At 49.1% G+C, this 26,861-nt stretch overlaps 1 protein-coding gene and 1 pseudogene across 3 annotated transcripts in view; one reads left to right on the top strand and one right to left on the bottom strand.

Annotated features, from left to right (window-relative positions):
* Positions 1-699: 699 nt before the first annotated feature.
* The window catches only part of SETD4 (SET domain containing 4), a 51,838-nt gene continuing 25,676 nt past the window's right edge, over positions 700-26,861 (top strand). For 2 of the 3 annotated variants that reach the window (XM_063956530.1, XM_063956531.1), the window contains exons 1-2: positions 6,909-7,075; positions 21,023-21,118. Coding sequence is in view for 1 of the 3 variants with exons in the window: in XM_063956529.1 (XP_063812599.1) it covers positions 1,119-1,182; positions 21,023-21,118 (160 nt within the window). In the remaining 2 variants the exon portion in view is untranslated. Of the gene's footprint in view, positions 819-1,058; positions 1,183-6,908; positions 7,076-21,022; positions 21,119-26,861 lie in introns of those variants that run through there. The other variant, XM_063956529.1, reaches the window with a different exon arrangement.
* LOC135051572 (5S ribosomal RNA) lies at positions 24,554-24,673 on the bottom strand (annotated as a pseudogene).

Raw genomic sequence — 26,861 nt, 5'->3', positions numbered from 1 at the left:
GTGTGTCGACCTAGACACTGTTGACCCTGAGTCCCAGACCCCTACAGGCTGCCTAAGAATGATTATAGCTAGCACACAAATGTCTGAAGCTGGAGAACTAAAAAAAAGTTCAGTGCAAGGCACACTCCCTGCACTAGCTCCCTTGGTGCTACACAATTACATTTATTTTATCATTTAAAGCTAGTAGGTGCAGGAGATCCTTTTTGGGTTAAAATAAGTGCAGCAATGATGGCGGCCTGCAGCACTGCAGACATTCAGGACGGCGATTGTATATTACACGGTGGCATTTGGTTTCCCTTCATGGAGAGGACCTTTCCCATAAGCCCCTGGGTCCATAGATAAAACGAAATAACCTCAAACGACCGGAGAATGGATAAAACATTTAGGAGCTGTAAGGGCGGAAGTTCTCGCCTGCCCTCTCGTTACGTTACTTCCTGGTCCTGATCACGAAGAGAAAATAAGAAAATATACAGTTTCTCTTCGTGGAGAGGACCTTTCTCATATGCCCCTGGGTCCATGTCACAAACTATTTGGAATAGTAACCTGTGGCGAGCGTAGCGAGACACCGAGCCCGAAGCGTGGCGAGCGTCCAGTGGTGCATAGATAAAACGAAATAACCTCAAACGAACGGAGAATGGATAAAACATTTAGGTGCTGTAAGGGCGGAAGTTCTCTCCTGCCCTCTTGTTATGTCACTTCCTGGTCCTGATCACGAAGAGAAAACATACACAACCGTGCTGCTGCTGCTGGTCTCCGGCTGTGCATCCATGACTGCAGACAAATGCCCCAGTTATGAGAAGCATGTGCATGTAATGATGGTAGGCATCTATTGCGAGTTGTATGAGCCGCATGATAGTTTAAATATACTGGGTGGGTGTTATTTATGCATTTAGCAGCCACCATCAATGCATGTAATATTAATGTATAGGGAGGTGCTGCTAAATGGGCAAATGCTTCAATAAAACAGCACACTGCTAGTTAGGACATGAGCGTGGTCATCTCATGTACAGAACATCACGGTCTATGATGGTAATCTGCTGTTATGCATTTTTATTAAGGCATATTCGTGGTGCAAGCGAAAGAAAATATGATCAAAATCTGTTCTGAAGACACTATATATGAAACCTAAAAGGGGGCGCACGGCACGGCGCAGAGCGAAGAACGTTGGAGAAAGATCTGCAGGTACTGCACATATTTCTTATTTACAATGGTCTACAAATTAATGTGGTTTATACGGTCCGGAATCAGTCTCTCTGGAGTTATAACTCTAAAAAAAATAATGTAATGTAGCCATGTAACTTTTACCGGGTGTGGTATGTTATGCCGGCTGTTGGGATCCCAGCGCCAGGATCCCGACCGCCGGCAGCGTGGCGAGCGCAAAAGAGCCCCTTGCAGGTTCGGTGCCCTCGCCATGTTATGGGCTTGTTGGCGCGATACGCGTGCCGCGCTACTTATTCTCCCTCCAGGGGGGTCGTGGACCCCCCGAGAGGGAGAATAGTTGTCGGTATGCCGGCCTTATCAATGGATTTTGTTTCAACTGCCTCCCGCAGGCAATGCAGAATCCCCGGAAACAGCCCCGTTTTTGTCCAAAAACGGGGCTATTTCACCCGAAAACACACAGGTTTCACTGAGCCTGTGTGTTATCGGGAGATCAGCTTTTTTTTTTTTTTTTTTCTTTTACGGCAGATCCATTTTGGATAGCCTGTTAAAAAAAAAAAAAAAAAAATCTGTGAAACATCAGACAAAGGTCAGGAAAACGTCAGTTTTTCGGACCCAATGTTTTACCTGGGATAATTGGATATCCCCCTTAGTGTGTAAGGAGAATTAATAGGAGCTCATTGAGCTCCTTTTAATATAACATGTGTAGAGTAACCCGCGGAACTGGGGTACAAAACCCAGGTAGACCCATTCACACCGACGCATAACCTGGGGTTTTCCCGTGTCCACGTGAGTGTGAAAGGGGTATAGGGGGCAAATGTATTAAGCCTGGAGAAGGCATAAAGAAGTGATATTGGTGATAAGTGCAAGGTGATACTGCACCAGCCAATCAGCTCCAATATGTAAATGGTCAATTGGCTAGTGCTTTATCACCTTGCACTTATCACTGATTTATCGCTTCTCCAGGCTTAATACATCTGCCCCAAGGTGCCTTATGCATTAGACAGATACACTTTATGTGGTGAAGAGTGGATACAGGCACAATGTTACCAGTATTATTACATATGCTAAACATTGCACATGTTCTTTAGTTGAAATATGACTAAATATTGGGGAGTTCCTACAGCGATCGCACAAGGATTTAAAACTACGTTTGTCACCATATGCATTGACATTTCGAACCACGGACCCAAAAATTTAGCCAATGCGCTCGTTTTTATTGCTGTAGTCACAGCTGTGACTTTGTGTGAATGCTGGTAGGAGCCCTTCCCCCTGGTGTACAAGTCTGCATCTGAATGCGCAAGGGCTGTGACGCCCACATTGTGCGGCTGAAATTTAAGTCCTTAGCTTGTTGCAGACTCTCCGTCAGAGCATGGACTCCAATGTATGCGACTAAGCGTCTGAGTTCTCAACCACTCATACGAAGCAAGCTCTGTATCCCTCCACCCCTGGTTCCAGTTGGAGATGTTCCTCTGCTCTAGATTCTCTTGTCATGTCTGGTGGGATTGCCTTCGTTTATCAAATTTCTGGGCTGACGTTATTGCCAGCTTGTAGCAAATGTTAGGTACTGGAGTAACTAAAGACCCCGCATTTTGGTTACCTAGCCACTCTTTGATACCGGAGCATAAATATATAAAAAAAAACATTACTCCGGCATCTTGGTAATGCAGCTCACTTGGTTATCCTGGTATTGTGGAACTCTCCCAAACCTCCCACACGCAAGGAATTGATTATTTTATGTCAATGGAGGACACCTTGGTTTCTTCAACGGACAAACCTTCTGATTTTGCTAGCACCTGCTTTCCTTGGCTGGAATAGACGTCCTCAGCTGACTATAAGACTTGCATGTCCACGATCCCTCAAGACACATTGGGTGAAATGTAATAGGGTGTGAGAATCAGAAAATTAGAGATTTTGGTCAAATTCTCCTGTTTTTTTTTTAAAGTGGCAATCATTTACATGGCAAAATCAGCCTGGTTTTACCATGTAAATGATTGCCACTGTAAAAAAACAGGAGAATTTGACCAAAATCTCAAATTTTCTGATTCTCATACCCTATTACATTTCCCCCATGGGTCAACTGACTGCCTGTCGGGATTGCGGCGGTCAAGATACCGATGCCGGAATCCCAACACCCGCTGAAATACTAGCGGTCGGACGCCTGACCGCCGGCTAGTTACCCCTATTGGGTGGTGGTCCACACCACCACCCGGAGGGGAATAGAAACCTGACGGACGCTACCGGGCCCGAAGCATGGCGAGCGCAGCTTGTACTGATCACCCCCATGATCTGAGTTCCTAAGTCCTTTGATTCAATCCATTCTTCTCCGTTATATTCATGGACCACCGTGTTTTTTTTTTTTTTTTTTTTAAATAATCTATGGCGGCTGATGCTTCCCTTATCCCTTTTTTACCATACCCCCTCTCCTCCCCTTTCTTCTTCCTGCCTTTTATTTCTTCTTTCTCTTCTTCTTAGTTACTTCTATTCTTTATAAGATTAATTAAGAATAAGTCACTGACTGAAGTACTTGGCGTTGCCTGGGTTTAAATTAAGTTATCAATGAGTTGGATGTTACTGTCCACATTTTTATAATAATTAACAGCTCTTTCTTTTTATTTTTTTAATCTTTTTTTATTTATTTTTTTATTGAGGAAACATGGAACAGGTGCATGTAATCAAACAGTAAGAACTGTTCTACTTTCTTTTCCTTCTGCAGAAGAGTTTCCACCCAGTCCATTTTAAATAGGAAGTAAAGTTTATTAAAACATAATGGCAAATGGAGGGGTGAATTATCCAGCCAGCTCTGTAATATTGTTTTCCTACCTGCAACACTTATGGCCAGTAATAGTTTTTTACTCCCCAAGGTCATTCTTTGTTCAGGGTTAAACATTCCAAAGATGCCCCATTCTGGGGTAAATGGGACATACTGTAGTTTATCAGTTTCAATTCCGCATATCTGTGCACTAAATGCCAAAAATATTGTACAATTGGGCAAGACTAAAGGCAGTGGTAATTATCTGCCTTTTCTTGGTGGCACCTAAGGCAGTTGTGATCAATTGATCGGCAGATCTATCTATCAGTGTGTACCCACCTTAAGGCTTTCGCAGCAGCAGCTTCAGCTGAGTAAATGCCGGTGATCTTGCCGTGCGGTGCGGTGTTATACCATGGAGAATTCAAATGTGGCATGCGGGCGGCAGTCGGTGATGGCCGTGCATCAGCTCTCTGCCCTACACCCCACACTATCATTTCCCCACTGATATTACACAGTGACACAGGTGGGGAAATTACATGCTAGTGCCGAGGAGCCTTTACACAAGCGGTTTTGGGGTATTTACTGCAACCATCTCGGTTCTGCTCAGGCATGGACTGGCCCTCAGTGGTACAGGGGAAACCACCGGTGGGCACCACTGCCTGGGGGCCCTCCTCATCCTCTAGGGATTTGGTTCTAGACTGCAAAAATTATACATTATACATATGTTATCTTATACTACACAGGAATATGGTGCATTCTCTACTGTACAGTGCTGTTATTAATCTGGTACATTATTATGCATGCACTAGCCGTATTTACTATATACTAGGTGCTTCATCGCGCCCTACGGGCGCTCTTCACACCGTCGGAAGGGGCTACGCCCCTTTAACCCCTGCACGCCTTTCTGGGGTTCAATATATGGAGTATTCCCTGCATTCCTAGTTTTGTTAGTGTTTGAATATTGCACAATGAAAGGCCTTCCGATGGTGAAGGGGGCGTAGTCCCTTGCAACAGGAAGGGGTTTGGGGAGTGGGGACCGCGGATGGGGGAGGGGGTATGAAGGCGCTGTGGGTGGGGAAGGAGCAGGGGTGTCGCAGGTGGGGGATGGCAGCTGCAGGGCTGTTGCGGATGGAGGAGGGGTTCCGAAGGCGCTGCAGATGGGGAAGGGGTGGGTGCGGGTGTGCAGTGGATGGGGGAGGTGTCCAGGGGGCGCGGTGGGTGGGGGAGGGGTGGATGCGGGGGTAACGTGGGTGGGGAAGTGGCGGGTGCGGTGCTGTTGCGAATGGTGTAGGCGATGCGGATTGGGAAGGGCCTGCTGCGTGGGTGGGGTAGGGGATCCAAAGGTGCAGCGGGCGGGGGAGAGCCAGATGCGGGGTGTGGCGGATGGGGGAGGGGGTCCGGAGGTGATGTAGGTGGTGGAGGGGCGGGTGGCATAGGGGGTCTGGAGGCGCCGCGGGTGGGTACCGGGGGATGGGGCCGGGGGGGCGTTGTGTGTGGGGGAGGGGCAGATGCTGGGCTGGATGGGGGAGGGGTTCCAGAGGTACTGCGGGTGGGAAAGGGTGTGGCGGGTGGGTAGGAGGTGTGGAGGCGTTGCGGGTGGGAGAGGGGGGGGTGCAGTGAATGGGGTTAGGGGTCCGGAGGAGGGAGGGTCCGTGTGTGTTGAGGTGTGGGGTCCGTAGGCGCTGTGGGTGGGGGTGCCACGGGTGGTGGAGGGACAGGTGTGTGGATTTGCGGTGGATGGGGGAGGGGGTCTGGAGGTGCTGCAGGTGGTGGAGGGGTGTGTGCGCGGGTGGGATAGAGGGTGGGTGCGGGGGTGCAGCGGATGGTGGAGGTGGTCCGGGAGTGTGGGAGAGGTGAGGTGCTGTGGGTGGGGGAGAGGCGGGTGAGGGGCTGTTGCGGATGAGGGAGGGGTTCCGGAGGCGCTGCAGGGTGGAAGGGTGCAGGTGTTGCGGGTGAGGTAGGGGGCCTGGAGGCGCTGCGGGTGGGGGTGCGGTGGATGGGGAGGGGCTGCAGGTGGTGGAGGAGCGGGTGGTGTAGGAGGTCCGGAGGTGCAGTGGGTGGTGGAGGGGTGGGTGCTGAGGGTGGGGTAGTGGGTCCGAAGGTGTTGCGGTTGCTGGAGAGGTGGGGGTGTAGGGGATGGGTCAGTGGGTGCAGCGGATGGGGGAGGGGTGAGTGCAGGGGTTCAGCGGATGGGGAGGGGGTCAGGGGATGCGGGAGGGGTGGGGGTGCTGTGGGTGGGGGAGGCGGGTGAGGGGCTGTTGCGGATGGGGGAGGGGTTCCGGAGGCGCTGCTGGTGGAGAAGGGTGCAGGTGTTGCGGGTGAGGTAGGGGGCCTGGAGGTGCTGCGGGTGGGGGAGGGAGGGAGGGGGGGTGAGGGTGCGGTGGATCGGGAGGGGCTGTAGGTGGTAGAGGAGCAGGTGGTGTAGGGGGTCCGCAGGTGGAGTGGTTGGTAGTGGGGTGAGTGCTGCGGGTGGGGTAGTGAGACTGAAAGTGTTGCGGTTGCTGGAGGGGTGGGGGTGCAGGGGATGGGTCCGGGGGTGCAGCGGATGGGGGAGGGGCTGCTGCAGATGGGGGAGGGGTTTGGAAGACACTGCGGGTGGGGTAGGGGGTCCGAAGGCGCAGTGGGTGGGGGTGCCACGGGTGGTGGAGGGGCAGGTGCAGGGGTTTGCGGGGGATGGGGAGGGGTCCAGGGGCGCTGCAGGTGGTGGAGGGGCAGATATCAGTGCACATAGTCTCTGTGGTAGTTAGTGAGGGTTGGTGATGGTGTAAGAGGGGTGAAGGCCAGTACACAGACAGGCAGTTAGAGAGCAGGATGAGGGTGACAGGGCATAGTGACGGGGAGTACTTAGCAGATATAGGGGTGGGCTACAGGTGTGATGTCACAGTGTGTGTACCTTTGCTGTCATGTGTGAGGTATGTGAGGTATATGTGAGGTATGTGTGAGGTATGTGTGAGGTAAGGATGTGCGGGTCGTGGTGGCCACTAACGTCCAGGCTGCTGCTGTGAGATGGTGACTGCAGAGGGAGGGAACTCCGACCCAGCAGCAATGGGTTGTGGTCAGCATTCCTTCCTGGCCCCGTTCCGCCGCACACTGTCCGCCCCGTCTGACGGGCGTCATTCCTCCATCCTGCATGGCAGCGTCAGCTGCTGTGATCGCGGAGCATAGGTAAGCGTCCGGAGCCCTGTGGGCGGGCAGGCATGGTGTTTCCCTGGAGAGGTGCGGCGCGCGTCCTTAGGCTGCAGACGGAGGGAGCTCCGGCCCAGCAGCAATGTTGATTAGTGCGTGTCCCGTCCTGGCGCTGTCCCGCTGCACATGCTCCGCACCGCTTGCCGCTGAGCATGGCAGCCCTTGTGTGTATGCTGCAGATGCTGATCTAGCGGTGCCTGAGCTAGCGCCCTCTCCCTGGGGTGTGGGTGTCAGGCGGCAGGTATGGTGTGTAGGTGGGAGAGGAGCTGCGGGCGGCGACTCGCTGCCTGCAAGTACCCTCCATATCAGCGCTGTTCCCCTCCCTGCAGTTAGTATCAGTGGCCGTGGTGTACTTTTGCTACTGGTGGCCTGTGCCGGTGCTAGGGTGTTCGGCGCCCCCCTGCAAACTATGAATTTTGCGCCCTCCCATATTCCTTTGTTGTGCATCGGGAAAAGTGGTGTGGTCTCACAATAGTACCCCCATTTAAAATTACGCCACAATGTAGCACAATCTTATTCATCTTATACGTAATGCCCCACCCGTAGTAGTAGCGTCCTTATACGTAATGCCCCACCCGTAGTAGTAGCGTCCATATACGTAATGCCCCCCCAATAGTAGTAGTGTCCTTATACATAATGCCCCCCCAGTAGTAGTAGCAGTTATATGTAATGCTCCCCAACAGTAATAGTAGCGTCCTTATACATAATGCCCCCCCAGTAGTAGTAGCATCCTTATACATAATGCCCCCCCAGTAGTAGTAGCAGTTATATGTAATGCCTCCCAACAGTAATAGTAGCGTCCTTATACGTAATGCCACCCCTGTAGTAGTAGCATCCTTATACATAATGTGCCCCCAGTAGTAGTACCGTCCTTATACATAATGCCCCCCCAGTAGTAGTAGCATCCTTACATGTAATGCCCTCCCAGTAGTAGCGTCCTTATATGTAATGCCCCCCAGTATTAGTAGCCTCCTTATACGTAATGCCCCCCTATAGTAGTAGCGTCCTTATACGTAATGCCCCCCCATAGTAGTAGCGTCCTTATACGTAATGCCCCCCCTATAGTAGTAGCGTCCTTATACGTAATGCCCCCCTTATAGTAGTAGCGTCCTTATACGTAATGCCCCCCCTATAGTAGTAGCGTCCTTATACGTAATGCCCCCCCTATATTAGTAGCGTCCTTATACGTAATGCCCCCCCTATAGTAGTAGCGTCCTTATACGTAATGCCCCCCCTATATTAGTAGCGTCCTTATACGTAATGCCCCCCCTATATTAGTAGCGTCCTTGCATGTAATGGCCCCCCCAGCAGTGGCGTCCATAAAGTGCGCACACACAGACATACCTCACACACACACAATTCACACATATATACAAACACACACACCCCACCATATATATACACACACACACACACACACACACACACACACACACACACACACACACACACTATATATACACACACGCACACACATTTCTCTCTCACCCTCCACTTACCAAGTCTGGCTGGCCGTCACTGCAATGCTGATTCCACCACTGTTCAGCTGTCTGGTCCCGTGTAGCTCGGGCCCTCTATTCCATGTAGCTCCGCCCCATCGTGACGCCGTAGCTCCGCCCCCTTTTAGGGATCCGATTCCGCACTGCACAGCACACAGCCCGCTGTCACAGGTGATTGGGGGGGGGACGACAGGCACAGCAGCCGGCAGCCAGTGGCCATCCTCACCTCCTATACTGTAAGGTAGGGACTTGCACCTGACTGCTGCTGGCGCTGGGTATGGGGTAGCTCCCTGCAGCAGATGCAGTTGACTCTGCCCAGCTCTGTGACTCCGCCCAGCGTTACGGGCACAGAGTCACAGATTAAGGCAAATATATAGGAGATATTTATCAAGGGGCTTAGACTATACACTCTCCAATGATTAGACAAGCCTCTGCGGTGACTGGCCACACCCCACTAGAGACTGACCTCACCTCTAAGTATGGGTCCCTACCACTGCATCCCCCCGGTGGGCCCTTCATACCCCAGTCCAACACTGGTTCTGCTGCTGGACCCATTGAGCTCAACTGTCATTGCTGCTGCCATCAATTGGTGATCTCTGTGGTGACCGCTGCCAAACATTATACCATTATATGGAATATCTATCTATCTATCTATCTATCTATCTATCTATCTATCTATCTATCTATCTATCTATCTATCTATCTATCTATCTATCTATCTATCTGTGTGTATATATAGATAAATATACCCTATATATTCAAATATCATTGACTTTTGGATTGCAATTTGACAATTTCTCTTTCTCTAACGTCCTAGTTGATACTGAGAATTGAAGATTAACATGGGTCATTGGAGCCTGGCACTTTAAGAAATGAATAGTGTGTGCTGGCTCCTCCCCTCTGTGCCCCTTCTAGCAGACTCAGTTTAGAAAAATGTGTCCAAGGAGCAGCGGCGTTTCTAGAGAGGAGGGGACCCGTGTGCAGACTCCGTGTGTGGGCCCCCTCCTCTCCTGTAGCCGTCACCGCCGCTGCTAGCGCTGTCATCGCTGAGACTCTGGTACAGTGCCAGAGTCTACAGCGCATGCGCAGGACAGCGGAAAAATGGCCGCCACGTAATTTTTCCGGAGTCCTGCGCATGTGCTGTAGACTCTGGCACTGTGCGCTAGCAGCAGCGGTGACGGCTACAGGAGAGGAGGGGGCCTACACACAGTCGCCGGAAAGGTAAGTATAGGAGAAATGGGTGCAGTGTGTGCGGTGTGTGCGATGTGGGCCTCCTCTGGACCCAGGGGCCCGTGTCCACCACACACACTGCACCCATTATAGATATGCCAGTGCCAAGGAGCCGGGTGCATGCTGTTGCTCTCCAGAGAGTTTTCTTCAGAACTTTATTTTAGTTCATTATTTTCAGGCAGCACTGGCTAGCACCAGTCTGCCTGCGTCGTGGGACTTAGGAGGGGACCGAAGAAACTTCCTTAGAGTTAATGGTTCGGATCACCGCTGACTGGACACTGAGCTCCTGAGGTGATGTTCTCTTACCCCTCGGGTTTGAGCCCACGCCGGCAGCATGCCACCACCCCTAACAGATGCCGAAGATGCGGTGCGGTGAGTAATACGTTGGGGTCCCGGTTAGCGGGTCCCCGGTGCAATTGGCGGCATGAAGGGACAGCAATCACTCAGCTGAGATGCCCTCTGAGTACCCACACTGGCGATTAGATGGAAAAAGAGGGTTTGCGCACTCACTTTTTACAATGTAATGGAGACGCCAGTATAAATAAATCAGAGGGGCCGTGCGCCATTATGGGGGGCGGGGCTTCCTGGAGAGCGGGGCCAGAGGCTCTGAGGCACCATTTCCTGCTGCTGTACAGGCTGCATGTGAACTGCTCCTCCACAGGACACACTGAATCACCAATGTTAACTGGTAACAGGGGGTTACAGTGAGGGGGGGAGCGCATTGTCAGCGGTTTTACTGCTGTTGGGTAAATTACACATAATATATACCTGGCGGGGCGCTGCTCTGACTGAGGTATCGTGTGCTGGTCCAAACTCCTCTCGGTGTCACTCCATTCAGGGTTGTCTAGAATGATTGTGCTGTCTCTATAATACTGCACTGTGTTTTTCTCTATTAACTCTGTGTTTTCTACAAAAGCATGTGTACTAATAAGTCTGTGTGGACTGCATGCAAGGTTAGGTTTACACCTTCCTCACAAGGGTCTCTAATATGTACCCAATGTTCACTACCTTCACAGGGTAGTGATGTGAAGGAACCTGAGTGGATGGATTCCTTTAAAAATATGATTAAAAACATAAATTCAGAGTTAGCCATGGCTAAACAAGAGGCACATCCTGAAACAGTCAATCGACACTTTCATGTTAACCACTACTGACCACAAGTACTTTTGCCCGGGGCGCCGCTGTCCCGGGGGAGCTGCCGCCATGGCAAGAGCTGCTACTAACTAGGATGGCGGCAGTGGTGGTTTTGAAAAAGTCCTCTCCGCGAAGGGAATCTAGATGCACAGTGAGGGGTAGCGTCTAGTTTCTCTTCGCGGAGAGGACCTTTCTGTGCAGTGCTATGGGAGAGACGTCATGACGTCTCTCCCATAGATCAGAGGAGCGGCGGCGGAGACAGAGTGCAGTGGTCGGGAACAGGAACGGGGCTGGTAAGTATTTTTTTATTTTTTTTTACTAGGTGCACAGCTATTTGTGGGCACAACTAATGGGGGCACAGCTGCAGGGGGCACAACTAATGGGGGCACAGCTGCAAGGGGCACAACTACTGGGGGCACAGCTGCATTGGGACACTAAGGGGGCACAACTACTGGGGGCACAGCTGCAGGGGGGCACAACTACTGGGGGCACAGCTGCAGGGGGCACAACTGCTGGGGCCACAACTAATGGGGGCACAGCTGCAGGGGGCACAACTACTGGGGGCACAGCTGCAGGGGGCATAACAGCTACTGATGGCACAGCTGCAGGAGGCACAACAGCTACTGGGGGCACAGCTGCAGGGGGCATAACAGCTACTGGGGGCACAGCTGCAGGGGGCATAACAGCTACTGGGGGCACAGCTGCAGGGGGCACAACAGCTACTGCGGCCACAGCTCTACAGGGTGCACAACGCTACAGGGCAAAACTACAGGGAGCAAAACTGACCACGCCCCTTTCCTATGAAGCCCCCACTTTTTTACGCGTGCCGAAGGCGCGCACTAACCCTATTTCGGCGTCTCGGGGGGGGGGGGGGGGGCAAAGGAAACTTTCGCCCTGGGAGCCACAAGGTCTACAACCGGCCCTGCTCCTCTGCCCCCCCTGTTGGTCTCTCATAAATGCACTCTCCCACAGGTATTGCAGTCTGGCTCTGATTCTGAATTACCAGAATTAGATAAGGACGAGTTAGGGGCGGACGAGGATAATTGCCTGTCCCCGGGAGTTGAGGCCCTAATTTTTGCTATAAGGGAGGTTCTCAATATTCCAGATAAGGAAGCAGAACCTACAGAGGAATTGCATTTTAACGTAAAGCCAAAATTCTCTTCAACTTTCCCATTTTCTAAGGAATTAGATTATCTGGCAAAGGCAGCGTGGTTAAATCCTGACAAAAAATGTATCACTCCTAAACGTATACTAAATTCCTTCCCGTTTCCTATAGACGATAAGAAAATCTGGGAAAACCCCCCGACAGTGGATACGTCTGTGTCCAGGCTGTCATGTAAAATTGTGCAACCTGTACCTGGGGCCATTTCTCTCAAAGAGCCTGCTGATCGCAAAATTCAGACGACTCTTAAGTCTGTTTATTCTGCAGCAGGTGTAGCCCAACGCCCTACCATAGTGTGCGGCTGGATTTCCAGAGCCATGGTCAAATGGTCTGATGTTATTTTAAAAGGGTTGCTCACACTACCTACAGATGGAGCCTTGCTCATCTACCCTTCTCTGCTGCGCCTAGGTGCACCAAGGCATATTAGCATAAGCCTTTCATCTATTGTTCTCAGCTGCAATACAATACAGAGAGAACAATACAGCAGGGGATTAAGTCCGACTTCCCTGGCTCAGTTTATCCTATTAAAAGCAAAGATGAGGAGGGCTCCATCTGTTACACTACTTCAACATATCCAAGTATCCAGGTCCCTCTCTGCAGTCCTTTCGTGTGGCCAGATTTAGAGGCAGAGCCTCCAATGCTGCTAGAGGAACTCGCGGTAAGTCCCGTAAACCAGCGGCTACTGGAACTTCGGACCGGGCCTCTGGATCCTCTTCCACAAAGCCCTCCGCGTTACGGGTGGCCCCAGCTGCAAGGCGATTTTCAGGTAGGTGCTCGCCTTCAACACTTCGCCCACATATAAGCAGAGTCCTGCCGGGATCCTTGGGTGAGGGATCTCGTATCCCAAGGGTACCGGCTGGAATTCCAGGAACTCCTTCCTCTCAGATTCATCAAGTTGGGCTTACCAGCTTCACCTATAGCAAGAGTTACCTTGCAAGAGGCAGTTCAAAAACTGTTTTCAACAGGAGTTATTGTCCCAGTACCTCCTCAACTTCACACAAAGGGGTTTTATTCAAGCCTCTTTGTAGTCCCGAAACCGGACGGCTCTGCCTGAGCCGCAGATTTACGGAAAAGCTCCCATTCAAGCCAACCTGCTCAATAGCAGCGCAATGTTCTTGGTGCAATCGCACGGGTTGCTAATTGCTCCATGCCGGCCTGATCAGCTGCCAAACATAAAGAGGACATGGGTCACCCACTAACTCCGCCTGAGGAGCCAGTGCATGAAACCTAGGCTAATCAAATCTAGAAAGCGCGTCTGCAATTACATTTTGAACCCCAGGCACATGTTTTGCTACAAACTGAATGTTAAGGATAAGGCAGCGAAGGACCAGCCTGGACAGCAAACGAACAACCGGCAGAGAGGAGCAACTCTGACCATTAATTACCTGCACAACTCCAAGGTTGTCACACCAAAAAACAATGCTAGAGTTGCTCAAACGGTCCCCCCACAACTCCAATGCCACCACTATGGGAAACAGTTCAAGCAACAGCATTTTCCTTGTCAACCCCTCCCGAATCCAGTCTGCCGGCCAAGGTGCGGCACACCAAGAACCGTTGAGAAAAGCCCCAAAGCCGGACGCCGCCGCAGCATCAGTAAAGAGTTGAAGTTGCAAGTTGCTGCAGGCGGGAGCTGGCCAAATCAGTACGCCATTGAACTGGGAAAGAAAGACATCCCAAATCCTTAAATCTCGCTTTACCTCAGCTGACAACCTTACAAAATGGTGCGGCAGCGTAATGCCGGATGTGGAGTGCTCCAGTTTCCTGCAAAACACCCTACCCATGGGCACCACCCAGCAAGCGAGGTGAAGTAGGCCTAGCATGGACTATATCTGACACAGCTTGAGCTTACCAACTGACAGCGCCATTGTAATAGCCTCACGCAACTTATCTATCTTCTTGCGAGGAAGACGACAGCAGCCAGCTAGTGTATCAATCTCGATACCCAAAAAGTACAGCCTCGTCACCGGCCCTTTGGTCTTATTGCGCGCCACCGGGACCCCAAAAAATGCAAAGAGCGCCTGTACCGAAAACAGTAGCTCACCGCAACGGGGCGAATCTGCCGGCTCAATGCACAGGAAATCATCAAGGTAGTGAGCCACCCCGCGTTCCCTGGTGCCAGCCATCACGCACCAGTGTAGAAAAGTGCTAAAACGTTCGAAAAAGGCGCACGAAATAGAACAGCCTATGGGCAAGCACTTGTCAACGTAGAAACCGCTAGACAAGCTAAAGCCCATGAACCGAAACGACTCAGGATGTAGCGGCAGCAGGCGAAAGGCAGATTCCACATCAATCTTGGCCAACAAGGATCCCTGACCAGAAGCTCTAACCAGATCCAATGCCTGATCGAACGACTGATATCGCACCCGACACAATTCTGCAGGAATGACATCGTTTACAGAGGATCCCCATGGGTAAGACAAATGCTGTATCAGCCGATATTTACCTGGTTCCTTCTTGGGGACAACACCCACCGGAGACAGAACCAGGTCGGCCAAAGGGGGTGATGGAAAAGGTCCAGCCATTCGGCCCAACGTGACCTCCTTTCGCACCAACGTGACCTTCTTTCACACCCTCTCCAACACCACCTGCGGCAATTCCCTTGCAGATTTCAAATTTTTTGGTAACCCCACCGGGACCACCCCAAAAATTGGCAACCGAAGACCGTCTCGAAAACCTGAATACAAAAACTCAGCCTCAGCCCTGTTGGGATACATCCTCAACCAACGCTCCATCCGGCTGAGTCGGATTGGAGATGCGGCCTTACTTAGACCCGCCCCCTGTGGAAGGTCGGGCGGTGGCAGGCCCTGCTTTTGCGCGCAGGCAGTCTTTAGTGGGGTGCGAACCTCCGCAGCGGAGGCAAGCATGCCTAAATCTACAACGGGTTCCTGCCGGACAGCTGGAATTGTTGAAGGCATAACACCTACCCGGATTTGGCGATGGAGGAGCCCCTCGAAAGGGAGGTTGCGGACGCCGCGGTGCGGGGACTGCCTGGGCAGAAGTTGACCGTGGAAGCTCCAGCCACACCTCAACATCTTTTTTTTTTTTCCAAAAGTTTTTTTTATTGATAGGTGAACATCAATAGTATACAACATAATAGAATAATAACACGTTGTACATGAAAACATTTAGAGATATAAAGTCTCGTATTAGTGACAAATGTTGTTATTGTAACATTATCCCACGTGGCTCCCTGGTGATATCAAAACTATGCACTCAAAGAGGCAAACAAACATCGAGTCAGCAATAAGGGGCGACATTAATTAGGTTAGTTGAACATTTAGGATCGGTGTAATCAGAAGGGGGGTGTGGAGTCAAGCGACTCTAAAAGATACCATTTAGTATCTTTAAAACATTTTCTTAGTGCCTCTTTTATGAGTGGGGGTAGAGTCAGAATATAAGGTAACCAGGTTCGGAAATACTGTGCATTCAGTTATTCCTTCTGTAGGGTGGTATTTGTCCAGTCAAGATGGAAAAGGTGAGAGATTCTAGGGTGTACTAGTGAGATGGGTACGGGGTCGGCAGAGACCCATTGGGAGAGGATCGTCTTCTTGGTGGCTGCTGCTAGTTTAATCAATAAGATACGTTGTCCTTTAGTTAGCCTGGTAGGAGAGGATTTCGGATATATGCCCCAAAATGCCCACGTTTTAGTAATGTCAAAATGTATCTGTAAGTCTGTTGTGATATATGACTGGAGCGCTGTCCACAGTGACTGCACCTTAGGGCAGGACCATAGACAATGAACCAGATCTGCATCTGGGGCAGCGCATTTGAAACAATGAGATGAGGAGGCAGCTCCAATAAGGTGTCGCAACTTTGGAGTGACGTATGCTCTATGTAAAACTTTTTGGTGCATTTCTGAATATGAAATGGAGCCCAATGTTTTATCTAAATAAGCGTTGGCTTCTAGGATTAATTTTAAAGTAAGATCCGGGAATTCTATTCTCCACTTCATAAGTCCCACCGAGCCCGACTCTATGTTTAATAAGGTGCGAGAGTGTGAGTGTATGAGGGCTGTGGAGAAGTTGCTATGCGCGGTTAGGCGCAGTGTTTTATCTAAATTGTGAGATTTGTCCTGTTGTGTTATTAAGGACAGGATTTTCTGCACATAGCTGCAGGCCTGAAGGAAGGGAAATAATGGTATCTGTAAATGTGGGAAGCGTGTTATGACCTGTGAGTGTGTTAGAAGGGTCAAAGTTTCGATAGTCAAAAATTGATGGATATATTTCAGGCCTCCATCATGCCAAGTGTAAAATATGCGGGAGGTAGTGTGTGGTTGAAAATCTGGGTTACCCCATAGAGGTAAGAACAGTGATTTGTGTCGTGAGAGTCCAAGCCGGGAACGGACTAACCGCCATGCTGCACAAGTAGAGGACAGGAGTAAATTGTCCTTTACCCTATTTGGCATAGAATTGGGGGTTGCATGTAGTAAGGCTACCAGATTCCAAGAGGGTGTAAAGGATTGTTCTAGATATGTGTTTGCATATATGCTCTGTCCGCCGATCCAGTCCAAAGCAATCCTGTAATTAGCTGCTAGAGCGTAGGTATATAGGCACGGCAAATTCAATCCGCCAAGTGATCTTGGTTGACGTAATTTAAACAATGAGAATCTGGGGCGTTTCCCCGCCCAAATAAATGAGGATAGTGCTTTATCCAATTGAGTGAATGTGTCCCTGGACGGAATCAGCGGAAGCATCTGAAGCACATATAGGAAACGTGGGAAACTAATCATTTTATACAAATGGCTCCTGCCCGTGTATGTGAGGGGAAGGTGAGCCCACCTAGCGAAGTCGCCATATGTTCTAGTGAGTAATGGTGAAAAGTTGAGAGAGTATAGTTCGGAAGGATGACTAGAGAATACAATACCTAGATAGGTAATACGGTTATTTGAGGCCCAGTGAAATGGGAAGGTGGCGTCCCAGCCTAGTTTGGCAGAGGGGAAGAAGGCTAAAGCCTCCGTTTTAGCGGAGTTGATTTTGAACCCAGAAACTCGTTCAAAGGAGTCTAATATATCTAGTAGATGCGGTATGGCCACTCGGGGGTTGCTGAAGTAGAGTAAAATATCATCTGCGAATGCCGAGAATTTAAGTTCTCGGTCCGCTAGTTTTATACCCTGCCATCTAGTTTCTTTTATGAAGTGGCGAAGGAGTGGGTCTAGGGCTAAGTTAAACATACCTCAACATCTTTACACCCAAAGTCAATAACAGAGGTACCCGACTGCTTGCGCTGGAATTCCTCATCATAAGTCCGCCAAGAATTATCACTATCGGAGCGGAACATGGAATGTATCAAATGGAGATACTTGATGACATTCATGTGCTCCTGAGGCCTGGTCTCCATATAACATGCAGCGAACATGAAAAACCCAGCCTGCCATCTGTGATATGAACAATAAGTATCTTCGCCCACGCCACCTCGCCGCTTTGCTGCACTAAGCGCTTTATTATTCTTAGCTGTCAGCGCAAACAAATTAACGTACTTCCCCTTTTTAATTCTATCGAGAATACTACGGCGCTAACCCCGAAGCACTGCCGTATTATCGCAATGGACTACCTCCCCTCACGGGAACACCGGTGACCCAGAACTGCTTTCACTGGAGGAGCGGGGCCTCCTAGCCCTACGACTAGAACGGCGACGGCTGCGCCTTGACCGTTTTGCACCCTTCCTTTCTGAGCTATCCGAACTGGAACTAGAGGAAGAAGACGACGATACTGCCTGCTTGCTGGATCGCTTGGCAGGCGCAGAAGACCCACCTGTAGGACCTTTAACCGCATCATCTTCTGCCGCATGACCTGAATCGGCTTGCGCCTCCACCACTACATCCGGGGTAGCACCTGTGGAGACATCCGGAAAAGGAGCGGACAACGAGGCATCGAAAGAGACAGTGGGAGCAGAAGTCCTGGTATCAAGCTGGGCGGAAGAAAGGGGCGTCTGAACCCCCAACACAGCAAGCACCTGACCAGTAAGGGTAGCTAGCTGTTCCTGTCCATGCGCCATCTGCAAAGATGTAGTATCCGGACCAGATTGCCCAGCTGCCGCGCCAGTTGCCTGCGAAGGTAACCCCGCCAACAATGGGGCCAAAACTTCTGCCAGCGACACCAACTTTTGGACCACCTCCAACGCTTCGGAATGGTCAGGGGTAGCATTCGCCGATGCGGTAGTGACGGTGACAGGGAGCGCTGGCGTGACCCCGGGGGTGGAGCACCTCTGAGGAATTAAACGGGAGCGCTGTAGCCATGCCTGCTTAGCCCTGCGCAATGCAGACAGCACCCGAGGCGGAGCTAAAGAAGGTGCTGTGCCTACGCAGCCCTCCCGGACCCCTGTAACCTGGGTCCGCGGTGACTGCTCGACCCTATCCACCATGACTGATGTACTCGGGAGCCCAGGTGCCAGTCCTAGAACGGCAATACGGTGGAACGCAGTAGAAGACACCAAATCCGTGGTCCCAACCGCCGCTCAACCCTGTGAATGCCCCCCATGACTCACCGCCTCGCTATACAGTGGGACGCTAGTGGCAGCCCCTACTATCCTACTGGACCCGTCAGCCCCCTGTTCCAGGCTGTGGCCGCCTGCAGCCCCCTGATTGTCCCCCTGCACTGGAGGCTTATCATAATTAGCCCTAATACCTCTCCCCCGCCTGCCCCCCCTATTCTGTGGCACCACAGCAGAGGGAGAAGCCTGCCTTGCCTGTCCCCTGCTATGGCAAGCAGCCACAGCCTCCCCCTCCTGGGAGCCCCGCCCCCCTCTACTGCCCAGATCTCCGGAGGGTGGACGTCCGTGTCCTGATCCCCTTGCAGCGGCCGCCGCCGAGGAGATCCTGTGTAGCCTGCGCTGCTGCCTGGACCCGGCGGCCGCGGTGCTCGGCCGTACGGGCAAAGCACTTACATTAGCCGCAGGGGCAGCCCGGAGAGCGTGGGAGCACGAACGCCCGCGCCCGGACCCTCCAGCAGCACCCCCGCCGACCGCCGCCGCCGGGGAGATCACCACTCAACCGCGCTCCCACTGGGACCCACCGTTAGTAGCGCCGGCTCAGACCTGCGAGCGCGGCGGGGAGCTGTGCCGAAGCCAGCAGCCGTAGCCGGGAGAAGTACCCGGGGAATGCTGCTCGCTTCACAGGAACTGGCGGCAGGGGCTGTAGGCAGACGAGGCCGCACGGGCTCGGATACCAGAGCCGCCTGGCGACCGCTGCTGGTAACAGCCTGGGAGCCAGCAGCTGCCTGGCCCCCAATAGTATAAGCATCCATAAAGTGGGTGGGGGGGGGGGGGAGAGAGGCGCTGGGGGCGTGACATCATGAGAGGAACAGGGAAAGAATAGAGATGATATATATAGTGAAGAATAGGAGATGAAACAGAAGGTAGTAAGAAATGCAAAAGAAAATCAAAGATTAGGAAAACAGCACAGGGAAAGAATTATCAGTGACTATGAGAGCCCAGAATGGAGTACTTCTCTGTCCAGAAAAACAGGAACCAAGAGGCAGATAATCTGCCTCAGCCTAGTTTCAAACAAAACTCTCCTCCCCACTTGACCACCATTGGCTGACCCCTAATCATGCCATAACAAACAAAAACAACCATAACACATCCTTAAAGTGGCAACCCTCAAAACCCCTTGTGGTTTAATATGACCTCAGTGCTTACATATATATATATTCAGCCTTCGGTCGGACTTAGCGTTGCTTTCCTCTATTGGTTCGTTACCTCATAGCTTTTTGTGTTATATTCTTCTCTCAAAGTATGTCCGTCTCCTCGGGCACAGTTTTCCTAGACTGAGTCTGCTGGGAGGGGCATAGAGGGGAGAAGCCAGCACACACTATTAATTTCTTAAAGTGCCAGGCTCCAGTGGACCCGATCTATACCCCATGGTAATCTTCAATTCCCAGTATCAACTACGGACTACGAGAAAAGGAATTACCGTTGGGTATTAAATTCTCCTCTTTTTTGTTAACTTATTTTTTAGAAACAAGGTAATGATAACTACATGAACACCCAATGCATACCTCCCAACTTTTCTATTTAAGTAATCGGGACCCTCACGCGGCCGAAAGGGGTGTGTGGCCTCTGGTGGGCGTGGCCTTGTTTTCGCACAGCAGCCGATCAGGTCTGAACTGCGCATGAGTCGGTGTCGCAGTGCGCCGGCACATGCCAGACAGCTATCTCAGCCCTGGGATCGCCTCTGCCTGATTGACGGGCAGGGGCGGTCGCTGGGCGGGCCTCCGCCATTTTGGGGGGCGGTCCGGACAACACAGGCGTGCTCTGGCCGTGCGGGGGGCAGGCCGCAGCGGCTGCGTGACGTCACATGCGGCCGCTGCGACCCGAACAGCGACGAGTATCTCCCAGCCAGCGCGCAGGTGCTGCGCAGGTAGGGAACTACTCTTCAAGTACAAAAGCATCGCCACTGTGCGATGCTTTAACTTGTGCTGGGGGTTCGGGCCTGATATGTGGGACAGACTAGTCCTGTGCTGGGCGTCCCCTCGCATGTCTGTGTGATTGATCGTAGATGTGCTAAATTTAGCACATCTACGATCAGGTCTGAATTAGGCCCATTGTTTGTTTGTTGGCAGTTGTTGATAGCTATGCCCAGTGTACCAGGCGGCCATGTTATGTCCCCTGACTGAGGAGAGTTCTGTGTGCTTTATGTACAGATGAAGCAGAGTTTATTGCAGTGAAAGACTGATTGTAGCACAGTGTGCTTTTGGTCATTCAAATGTGCCCTCCTCACAGCTCAGCTGATCAGAGATCTCTCACAGTGTAGTATGGATCCTTCCGTTTAATCCTTATCCATGACGCACCAGTAGTTGCAATAAACTCTGCTTCATCTGTATTAGCATTATATGTTTATAGTAGTAATTAGAATGTACAGGCATCTATGGCTTTTTGCATATTGTTTGTTCTTGTCCCCTGTAGTGAATCACAGTCTGGAAAAGAAGTATATTCAGCTGAGGAGATGGCTGAAGGAGAGAGGCTTCCGGGAGAAACAGCTGAGGGCAGCACATTTTCCAGGTACGGACTCATTTGCTGGATCTTGCTGGCTGTAACAAAATACACTAATATTAATTTTTTTAAATATAGCAAATGCTCTCTTTTGCGGAGCTAACTAATATACCTACAACACATCACATCAGGGGTGCTCAACATGCAGCCCTCCAGCTGTTGTGGAACTACACATCCCAGCATGCCATGCCAAAGTTTTAGTATTCTGTAATAGCAAAATATTTAAAATTACCTAAACATATCGGCCATCTTTCTTGCTTGTCTCTGCAGTAGGGTGCCATGTAAGGATGGAGGTACTGTACTTCTCTAACTGAGCAGGCAAAGGGTGAATGACAGGCTTGCAGTCTTGCTCCATGTGGATTGGTAGGTTTATACACGAGGACGGGACCTGTGAAGTCTCAGTATCACCAATGACTGCAGTCTCAACTTTTGACCAGGAGATCCCAGCAGAACACTGTCCTTAAGATATGGGACGTGGTGTTGACTGTCTGTTTTAGAGTCAGTTATTTATTTACACGGGTGCAGCAGTATATACATGTGGGCATTATACACGGGTGCAGCAGTATATACATCTGGGCATTATACAAAGGTGCAGCAGTATACACATGTGGGCATTATACACGGGTGCAGCAGTATATACATGTGGGCATTATACACAGGTTCAGCAGTATATACATGTGGGCATTATACACGGGTTCAGCAGTATATACATCTGGGCATTATACACGGGTGCAGCAGTATATACATGTGGGTATTATACACAGGAGCAGCAGTATATACATGTGGGCATTATACACAGGTGCAGCAGTATATACATGTGAGCATTATACACAGGTGCGGCAGTATATACATGTGGGCATTATACACAGGTGCAGCAGTTTATAAATGTGGGCATTATACACAGGTGCAGTAGTATATATACATGTGGGCATTATACACAAGTGCAGCAGTATATACATGAGGGCAGTATATACATGTGGGCATTATACACAGGTGCAGCAGTTTATAAATGTGAGCATTATACACAGGTGCAGCGCTCTATATACGGTACATGTGGGTATTATACACAGGTGCAGCAGTATATACATGTGGGCATTAAACGCAGGTGCAGCAGTATATACATGAGGGCATTATACACGGCTGCAGCAGTATATACATGTGGGCATTATACACAGGTGCAGCAGTTTATAAATGTGAGCATTATACACAGGTGCAGCGCTATATATATACGGTACATGTGGGCATTATACACAAGTGCAGCAGTATATACAGTACATGTGGGCATTGTACACAGGCGCAGCAGTATATACATGTGAGTATTATACACAGGTGCAGCAGTATATACATGTGGGCATTATACACAGGGGCAGCAGTATATACATGTGGGCATTATGCACAGGTGCAGCAGTTTATAAATGTGGGCATTATACACAGGTGCAGCGCTATATATACGGTACATGTGGGCATTATACACAGGTGCAGCAGTATATACATGTGGGCATTATACACAGGTGCAGCAGTTTATAAATGTGGGCATTATACACAGGTGCAGTAGTATATACACATGTGGGCATTATACACAAGTGCAGCAGTATATACATGAGGGCATTATACACGGCTGCAGCAGTATATACATGTGGGCATTATACACAGGTGCAGCAGTTTATAAATGTGAGCATTATACACAGGTGCAGCGCTATATATACGTTACATGTGGGCTTTATACACAGTTGCAGCAGTATATACATGTGGGCATTATACACAGGTGCAGCAGTTTATAAATGTGGGCATTATACACAGGTGCAACAGTTTATAAATGTGGGAATTATACACAGGTGCAGTAGTATATATACATGTGGGCATTGTACACAAGTGCAGCAGTATATACATGTGGGCATTATACACAGGTGCAGCAATATATACATGTGAGCATTATACACAGGTGCAGCAGTATATACCTGTGGGCATTATACACAGGTGCAGCAGTATATACTTCTGGAAATTTGGGGAGTTTTGATCAGACATGCAGACAGGGGAGGCACTGGCTCACTTATCTTAGGGCCTAATTCAGATCTGATCGCAGCAGCAAATTTGTTAGCTAATGGGCAAAACCATGTGCACTGCAGTATGTATGTATGTATATATATATATATATAGAGAGAGAGAGAAATAGAAAGAAATTATTGCGCCACGTGTGTTCACCAACGTTTACTTATCCTGAATGTGATTTATAACAAACAAATAGATCTGACACTCCCTAAGAATTTAAAAGGGCGTCTGCTTACCCCCAAACAGGGATGGCGGTTCCCTGTATCGTAAATTTGGTACACAATTGGGGGGAGGGGGTTTAGCGACCAATGGTGTCTAAAAGAACTCACACTTTAGGTGAATAATTAAAAATATAAAATACAATTTATTCACGTATAAATTTAAAACAACAAATCTTTTTCTAAAAAATGGGATAAAAAGGATACACACATACAATATAATACCAGTTAAAATGAATAAATAATAAAAGATTCCTTAACTTGGTATGCAGTCACTGCCAGATAGTCCAACGCGTTTCGTCAATCAGACTTCATCAAGGGGTGTTAGCAGAGTGGGACCAGACTTCTATTTATACCAGTATTCATCTAATACTAATTATGACATCACTTCCTGTTGTTACCACATGGTGTTGTATGATAAGCTAAAACCTATTTGTTTATATAAATGAGTAACATGATTGGGTAGTATAAAACTGTATTAAGTTCACTGTAAGTATAAAAAACGGGTTTGGAGCATGAAAAGCTGTAAAACTATCTTAGAAAGATGCGCCGATGCGACTTCCGCCCCACTTCCGGTTTAACGGCGTCGCGTCACTTCCGCCCCATTTCCGGAAACGGGACCGCGCATGCGCCCGCGGTTTCCACTGGTTCAAGTGTTCCTAGAGGACTTGGTAGTTGGTTTCAGTTTGCTCTAGCGGCGGCCATCTTTGTAGGGTTTTTCCTTTAGTTTCTTTATGTGGTGGCCATATTGTTGGAGATCAATATTGTGGACATTTAAATCCGTCCTCCATGATGCTCAGCATAAAAAATAAATAAAGAAAAAAGGATCAATACATGATAAAACGATCTAATAGCAGTTATTAGTAGTGCAGTGATGTATATAGAAATGATTAGGTTATTAACAACATAGGGAAATACATTTTGCAAAATACTTAGGATATTTGTTTTTAGAGAATGTAATTGCTCAGTGCAAAATTTATACGTACATATTTTATGCTGAATAAGTGCGTTTTTAAGGTGCATATTAGTATATTAAAGTGCATACTGGAATATTAAAGTGCATATATGTGTGATAAGGTGCATGTATGGATACACTAATTAAAGTGCAATAAAGTGCATAATGGGATTTATTAATTTAATACTGACATGCTCATGTAGGCTTTTTTGAGAACTAGTTTAGTTACAGTACCTGATCTTCCCAGGTGGTCTCCCTGTTCTGGTACTGATCAGGCCCGACACTGCTTCGCTTCCAAGATCGGGCGAGATTGGGCATGTCCAGTGTGGTTTGACTGTAAAAATCACTTACCATACATGTGTCAATATTAGTTCAAAGTGTGACCGACCTAAGGCTAATAGTAATTTAAAATAAACAGTGATATGGGAGAGATAATAGTGGGGGGGGGGGGGGTAGTGGGTGTGTGTGTGGGGGGGGAGGTGTTGGGGTGGGTGGGGGGGTGGGGGGGGGGGGGTTGTAAGCCAGTGCTCGGGGTAGGATAATGCGGTTGATTGAGGATCCGACCGTGTGATCCTGATGCCAGGAACGAGTTTACAGGAACGGAGCAATTTCATAGTAATCGTTGAATCCCTTTGGGTGAAGTGTCTGCAGTTGGAATATCCAGTACATTTCTCTGCGTGAAAGTCTGTTGGCCAGGTCGCCACCTCTCTCTCCCAGTTTCACAAGTTCGATTGCTTTAAAAGTCAATGCTTCTGGGTTGGAGTCATGTGCTTTGTTGAAATGTCTGGATACCGCATGAGTTTCTATTTTGTTCTTTATATTGCGGACGTGTTCTTGGATTCTTATTTTGAGGGGTCTCTTTGTTTTTCCCACATACTGCTTTCCGCATCCGCATTCTAATAAGTAAATCACCGATTGGGTGTTACAGTTAATGAAGTCTTTGATTTTGTGAACTTCCCTTTTTTCCGTGTCCGTGAATGTCTTCCTTACTGGGTGTAAATACCTGCAGATGTTACATCGGCCGCACTTGAAGGATCCAGTGCATTTTGGCATTCGTAGATCTTCTTTGGAGTCCTTACGTAACATACTGGGGGCTAGTGTATCTTTAAGATTTTTTGATTTTCTGAAGATGATCTCGGGGCGAGGAGGCAGAATCTCTTTAAGTACTGGATCCATTAGTAGGATTCCCCAATGGTTCTTGAGTGAGTCTCTAATGGTTTTTTCATGACGGTTATATGTGGTGATGAAAGAGATAGAGTCCTTTTTGGTTTCTTTGGTCTTATACTCTAGCAGTGTAGATCTTTCTAGTGCTTTTGCTTTGGTAGCTGCTTCTTCCAAGATATTGGATGGGTAGTCTTTATCCTTAAATCTGTGTTTGTACTTCTTGATTTGGGCTTCACATTCTTCCTGATTGCTGCAGTTTCTCTTTATCCTGTTAAATTGGGAGAAGGGGATGTTATTTTTCCATTTCTTTAGATGATTACTTCTGTAATGCAGGTAGCTGTTTGTATCAACTTGCTTGATGAAGTTCTTTGTCTCGATTTTACTGTCCTTACCCATTAAAACCAGATCCAGAAATTCAATAGACTCTTGGTTGATTTTAGATGTAAAAACGAGATTCATATCATTGTTGCTCAGATATTCAAGGAATTCATAAAATCTTTCTTCTGTTCCATCCCAGATGATTAAAATGTCATCTATGTAGCGACGGTAAAAGATTAGGTGTTCCTTAAAATCATGGTTGCCATAGATAAAATTCTTCTCCCAGCTGCCCATAAAAAGATTTGCGAAACTTGGTGCAAAAATTGTTCCCATGGCGGTCCCACATCGTTGTAGATAAAAGTCATCTAAAAATTTTAAATAATTGTGTTAAAGGATAAAAAACATGACATCGCAAATAAAATCTTTATGGGAGGTTGTTAGTGTAGTATCATTCTCCATAGATTCCATAGGTAGCTGTTTGTATCAACTTGCTTGATGAAGTTCTTTGTCTCGATTTTACTGTCCTTACCCATTAAAACCAGATCCAGATATATATATGTGTGCGCAGAGAGTTAGATGTGGGTGGGGTGTGTTCAAACTGAAATCTAAATTGCAGTGTAAAAATAAAGCAGCCAGTATTTACCCTGCCCAGAAACAATATAACCCACCCAAATCTAACTCTCTCTGCGGATGTTACATCTGCCCCACCTGCAATGCACATGGGGGGGGTCATTCCGAGTTGATCGCTCGCTAGCAGTTTTCAGCAGTTGTGTAAGCGCATAGTCCTCGCCCACGGGGGAGTGTATCTTCGCTTTGCAGGAGTGCGAACGCCGGTGCAGCAGTGCGCCTGCAAACACATTTTGTGCAAAACAAGACCAGCCCTGTAGTTTCTTATCCTGTGCGATGATTGTTGTGACTTGTGACACGGTAATGACGTCAGATACCCACTCAACAAATGCCCAGCCACGCCTGCGTTTTTCCAAACACTCCCAGAAAACGGTCAGTTGACACCCATAAACGCCCTCTTCCTGTCAATCTCCTTGCGTTC

Source organism: Pseudophryne corroboree, chromosome 2 (assembly GCF_028390025.1).
Source record: "Pseudophryne corroboree isolate aPseCor3 chromosome 2, aPseCor3.hap2, whole genome shotgun sequence".
NCBI lineage: Eukaryota > Metazoa > Chordata > Amphibia > Anura > Myobatrachidae > Pseudophryne > Pseudophryne corroboree.
Note: the sequence above shows the minus strand (reverse complement) of the source record. Positions and strands in the feature narration are given on the sequence as shown.